This window comes from Centrocercus urophasianus, unplaced genomic scaffold (genome assembly GCF_019232065.1).
Source record: "Centrocercus urophasianus isolate 14NV4802_14NV808 unplaced genomic scaffold, USGS_Curo_1.0 seq_10, whole genome shotgun sequence".
Taxonomy (NCBI): domain Eukaryota; kingdom Metazoa; phylum Chordata; class Aves; order Galliformes; family Phasianidae; genus Centrocercus; species Centrocercus urophasianus.
Genome location: NW_024884142.1, coordinates 90,287,587 through 90,293,586, shown reverse-complemented (window position 1 = coordinate 90,293,586; position 6,000 = coordinate 90,287,587). Strand labels below are relative to the sequence as shown.

General features: G+C 39.8%; 1 protein-coding gene across 1 annotated transcript in view; it reads right to left on the bottom strand.

Annotated features, from left to right (window-relative positions):
• Positions 1 to 220: 220 nt before the first annotated feature.
• The window catches only part of SNAP25 (synaptosome associated protein 25), a 65,013-nt gene continuing 59,233 nt past the window's right edge, over positions 221 to 6,000 (bottom strand). The window contains exons 7-8 of the mRNA XM_042817880.1: positions 5,664 to 5,808; positions 221 to 1,524 (exon numbers count right to left, since the gene is read on the bottom strand). Coding sequence (XP_042673814.1) covers positions 1,456 to 1,524; positions 5,664 to 5,808 — 214 coding nt within the window. The 3' untranslated portion in view covers positions 221 to 1,455. The remainder of the gene's footprint in view (positions 1,525 to 5,663; positions 5,809 to 6,000) is intronic.

The following is a 6,000-nucleotide window of genomic DNA, read 5'->3' as shown; positions in this document are numbered from 1 at the left end:
ATTCACTTTGTACTTAGTGTAAAATGCTATTTTTAGAGCAGATACTTCTGTTATACAATATTGCAAACAGAAATCTTTTGTTTCTAGTTCTCATACAGAACCAATTAGTAAAGAGTCTTTGGACTTCTTTGCCCTTCTCCTTTTCCCAGTTAGTGACAAATAACTGGGTCTCGCTGACACATAGAACAACAAATAGATAAAGCAAGCATGGATTCTGAGATCTATAATTTTTAATAATTTTTAAACTAGCTACAAAATGTCAATCACTTCACAAACTGACAGGAGACATAAGGAATTTCATATTACATGCTGTAAATGATATTTATCTCACAGTTTATCTAGAGTTCATTCATTTAGGTTTTTTTATTATTTTTAATTAAGTCAGCTACTAAACATCTCAGCGATTTGGTGTGCATAGCTCTAGGTAAGCAACAGAGAACTGTAGTGATAACAAACCACATGGGGATAGCGACTAGTAAGAGAGAGCCTTATAAAAATTACATTTCTTTGCACCATTTCATATGGTAGTCGTTTCCTTCAAAAGATAGTCTTCAAAAGCAGCAGACAAACCCAATATATTACACTTATTCTTTTTGTCTTTGACATGTTTTCAGCCAAGCACGTTTTGCTGGCAATGGCTAAATGGTGAGTGCCAAATCCCTCTTTTTTCATAATTAAAAAAAAATGATCATGATTAATAACTCTATGTATATATATATATATATATCAACAAGAAAAAGTGGCACGACTGCAAACTTGCTGGTATAACATAGTCCCAAAAGAGTCCGAATACTGAGCATGCTTTTGTTGTCATTGTTGGTATGCTACTGCCATGGGAAAAAGTCTTGTTTAAGTAGGAGTCTAAAAGTCTATTTATTCCTCATGCATAAATGCATAAATCACATCACTTTGTAGTGCAATGCTTGTTATAGTTAGATAATTCCACATTGTCTAATCATGAAATCATAACAACAGATAATGGCAATGAAGAACTGAAGACAGCAGGTTTAAGTGCTTAAACATCATGATACCCAAAGACAGGAGCATGGCAGTAGCTCTGTGGAATGTCACAGTTTTACAAGAACAATACTGTATATTTAAAGGTTAACAGCACGTTTAGCATTCCAACATGGTTGTCATTCAGCAAACATTTTAAAAAAGGAGAGGAAAAAGGAAAAGGAATTCAAACAGAAACAAGGAAAGGAAAAATCCCAAAAAACGTCATAGTGAGCTATAGCCATCAAATCAGCACTATGTACAACCTTTGGAAAGAAAGATATCTAGAAAAAAATTAATTACAAGTATCATTTTTGGAAAGCTGACAAACTACACAGGACAACATTTACAATGGGGCCGATATGTGCATGTGTGCAAACCTAGTAGGTAAATACCATGATAAAAGCATGAAGTACTGCCCTCTGGGACAGCATTAAAAGGAAATGCACTTTGCTGCATTTAACCACTGCCGAGCATCTTTGTTGCACGCTGGTTGGCTTCATCAATCCTGGTTTTATTGGAATCAGCCTAGGGAAACACAAAGAAAGGGGACAGATGATTATGTGGCAGAGAGAGAAGGTGCACAGTGCTTTGTGGGCACTCCTTTAGTTTTGACTGTTAGGAAAAACAAAACAAATGGAAGTTACGCATTAGCCTGATTTTGTGACACTGAGTAGCCTTTGAGTTTTTGTGAGCTTTTGTGTTTGTATTCAATTTCTCTTACACTCTCTTAAAAGCCATGCCAGATCTGTGGCTGGTGCTAATGGCTTGCACCATCAACAGTGGTGGATGATAGGATAAAAATTGTGATGCACATGTGGATTTCATTAGTGAAAATCTTCCAGTGCTCTGTAATGCTTGGATTCAGTGAACCTGGACTCTGTCTGGACCTTTTGACTGTGTGTGTGGCAAGGAAAGGAGAAGCAGGAGTGATGCCGTTACTCCTCTCTCTCAACAAGGAGTTCAGTGTAGCTGCAAGACAGGATAACCTCTTTGATCAGGCAGCTGCATAGGTGGGAATTAAGAAGGAAGGGATTCCATCATGATTTGGGATTCTACCATTATTTCCAAAAATCAAACTGGAATTTAGTCCAGTGTGGGCTGAACTGTTAACTTCACTGTCTTCCATGCTGTAATACTTGCCATGCAAAAAAAATGCTGTTAATAGAACAACAGATTTTGGAGTTCTGTTTGAGAGGGCAGAGACTTTAACCATGGCTTTCTGTTGCTCTGTAGAAGTTAGTTTTGAAGTCAAAGACATTATTGTAGCTGACAAAAACTGGCAAAGCTCCTTTCAAGTCCATGTTGCTGGTAGAGGATGAGATAGAAAATGCTTTCAGTGTTTGAAATGAGACCTGTGAGAAAGGTGGGAGTTGTGTTACTGCTTTAAAAGCGTGACATCAAATAGCAAACTCTTTTCTGCAGTTTGATGTTTTCATTTTTTATTTTTGTTTTTTTTTGCCTTGATGATTATTCCCAGCTCTCTGGGGTGTACCCAAATAGTGCAGATTTATTTTAAATCTTCAATTTGCAAAGGCTGAAGTATCTTTCCCACATTCGTTTCAATACCTTTGAAAATGGTTATAGCGATCTGCAATAAATCACTCTTAAGCATCTTGGGCTTTTCACCCTAATTGTTCTGGCACATGTAAACATGTATTTTTAGTACAGCAGCGTGTGCCAGATCCTCAGCAAGAGTAAATCACCATAACTACTCAGTATGAGCCACAGTTCTGTTTTTTATCCATGAATTTGACCTTGTCTATTGCAGTATAGCTTTTGCCAAAAGATTACCTGAAAGATAAATTAATGGCTTGAAAGCATTTAACTTTATCATGAAATACATTAATATTGATTGAATGTTAAGTGTTGATGAAACATAATGTTTCTAAATGGGAATACTGAAGCCTAAATTTGGTAAATGATGCTTCATCCAAGTCAGTGGGAGTCCTTGCCCAGACCTTCCCAGCTGAGTGAAGACAAAATGTTTTAGCCTTTCTACTTTGGTCCCAGCTCTCCATTAATGGCTCTTTTTTGGAACAGGCTGTCTTCTGGTGATGGTTTTTGACCCTTTTGACCTACTTATCACATCATCATTTTAGTTTTTGTCCCTGTTTCTCTGATCTAAAGGAAGAATAAAACCTTTTATTTGTTGCCTCATCTGATTACCATGAATAGATTAGATTACGTCTCTGCATTATGAAATTGCTCTGGTTTGGATGCACACATCCAGTTTAACATAAGTGCTTTAGAAGCATTTGGGCTTTACCTTGGTGAGGTACCCAAGCTTTTTCAACTTACACCAATGAAGGATCTTTCTAATGATGATAGTTGACTGAAAGCACAGTGCTCGAGTTGGTCAGAAAAAGAAAACCACTCCAGCCACCCTGCATTGCCTGCCACCAGCCAGGGGTGATGCCTATTGCCATGTCTCGTTGCAGAATGGAAGTGTGTACATTTTTTGGTGTTGGTATTTGGTATTATCCAGTTTCAGTAATTTCTATCTTTAATAGAGGGTTATCCTAATGTTTTATGTTTCCTTTTCTAGTATCTCATTACTGCTTGGGCCACACATTCTTACTCAAAGAAATTCAGCAGATTTTCACTAAGACTGAAGACTCCTATTTTTATGCTGCTTTCCTGATGATTCCTTTGTGTACACTGCAAGTGCATCTTTCAGAAATGTGTCACTCTTCTTAGCCAAGGGCCCTGACCAGCAGGACGTGCCTATGAGGCTGGATTTAATGAATTGCGTTAGCTACCAACATTTTTTCCGTTTGCTGTATGAAACACTGCACACCTAACCCTGTAGGAAAACCACTCAGATGTGGAAGGCCAGTCCCTAGTAAGCCGCTGCTCTCAGCATGCACTGCCTAGAGATATGGCCCACGTTTTTCATGTTCACAAGAGGCCTGGTCAGTATTTTCAAATTCGAGGTGTTTACAAGCATGAGCTGATAAAGAATCCTTGTTAGGATTGCTGTGTTTTATGATAGTATCCTGCAGACGTGGATAGCATGCATCTGATTTCTATCCGCAGGGTATGTCTCCTGCTACTATGCTATGACATGAGGAGGATAGCTACAAATGTGTGTGTGTCTTCCTCTGAAAAAATAATGTATATCATAGACTGTTATTTGAACTAGTTATGGCATGGGATGGATAATTTTCCAGTCCCTTGTTGCAGTGTAGATTTGCTGTTTTCTGCTGCTTTTCATATGAACAGCAATGGTAAATCTCTCACCTCCAACCAACCACCCATTTCATTTTTCCCTAAAATAGGAATTGTTGCAGAATGGCATCATGGTGACACTGTGCATTTTCCAATATATGCAGACTAATAGATGCAGCTTTAGGAAGCACACTTTTGATTGACACAAAACCATGCACTCTTCTGTGTTGTATGACTATGTCAGAGACTAGCTTCCTGCCTGTAAGGCGACATATTCTTCACCCAATCCTTCTTGGAATCAAACCCGAATAAGGAAAGTGAGTTGATTGAATCCCTGACTGCTATTTCTTTTTTTTCTTTTCTTTTCTTTTCTTTTTTTTTTTTTCCTTTTGTGTGTGCATGTATATATGTGTGCATACTAGGCTCTGGTATAATTAATTGATAAGAAAAACAGGCATGGACGTCCTGCTCATCTGAGAAGGTTTGCACATGCCAGAAGGCTCAAGAGTACAAGCTCTACCGCTTATGGTCAGCATTAACTCTAAGCAGCACATGTAAGTCCTTGGGTTAGATCCTCAGGCTGTGTAAATCTCAGCTGAAGTCAAGTGTTGTATTGATTTTACACCAGATGAAGATCTAGCCTCTTATGTCCCTTTAGCCTGTGCCTGGAGCGCTGCCAGTGTGAATGCAGATGGCTTGCAGATCTTGAGATGTGAGTATGGCAGTGCGATCCCAGCGGGGTTTGGAGGGTGCTGCTTTATGCTTCAGAAATCTGCAATGCAGGTCTGGCACTGGAACAGTGTTTTCTACCTTTTTAGCTGGTGATATCACAGTAGAAATACTGAGCTTCTGGACTTTACCAGGCTCATGTATGGTCCAGTTCTATGTACACACACCAAGAGTGGGTATGTTGCAATGTGATTATAATCAGGCAGTATGACAAGTCTAGCTGGACTGTTTCCATGCAGCAAAGCCTTGCTTAATGCATCCCCATCCCTTTTTTGTGACTGGTCCTCTAAAGAAGCAATCCTATTCTAAATCACTTGTGCAGTTTCTGAGGGAAGGAGAGTCCGGGAAGGCTTAAAATGTGCCAGGAAGTGCCAGGGTCCAAATTCCACGGTTCTGCACAACTCGGGATATTTGTCCTTTCCCAACACCCTTGCAGAAGTAGTCTTTATTTGTGCTAAGCAGTCTCCTCGCTAGCTGTTGTCTTGCAAATCGAAAGTGCTGCTTCAACCCAACCAGCACTGAAAGTTACTAAAGATCCACAGCAGCAAGCTCTGTGGTGGTCCAAAGATTTGGAAGGAGGAGAGAGGAGCACTAGCAGTTGTTTCTGTCATCTGTCCTCCTCTGAGCAGAATTAAAACTACAGCACACCCTTTTAAAGAGCTGAGAACGAGCTGGTAGACACATCTGCTCTTCTTATGCACAGCCTATGCTTGCAGAAGGGAAAACACCGCCCTGCTTGGGGTTCTCTTAGAAATGTCAGTTCTTACCTTCTCCATGATCCTGTCAATCTGGCGATTCTGTGTGTCGATCTCATTGCCCATGTCCAGAGCCATGTGACGTAAGTTGCCAATGATGCCGCTGACCTGCTCAAGGTTCTCATCCATTTCATTTTCCCGGGCATCATTTGTTACCCTTGAAGTAATGAAACCAACCAATTATTTGAAGCAAGGAGAGAAGAAATTCCCCTGAAACTGATTCACCCAAAACCTCTCCTGCATCGTCCCTTGCCTGTCAGCTGTGGAGCATGCTACAGTGCTCAGCTTTGAAAAAAGGGGGTTATTAAGTAGCTGTCCTGAAAACCTTCACTTGCTTATTTTTTGGATG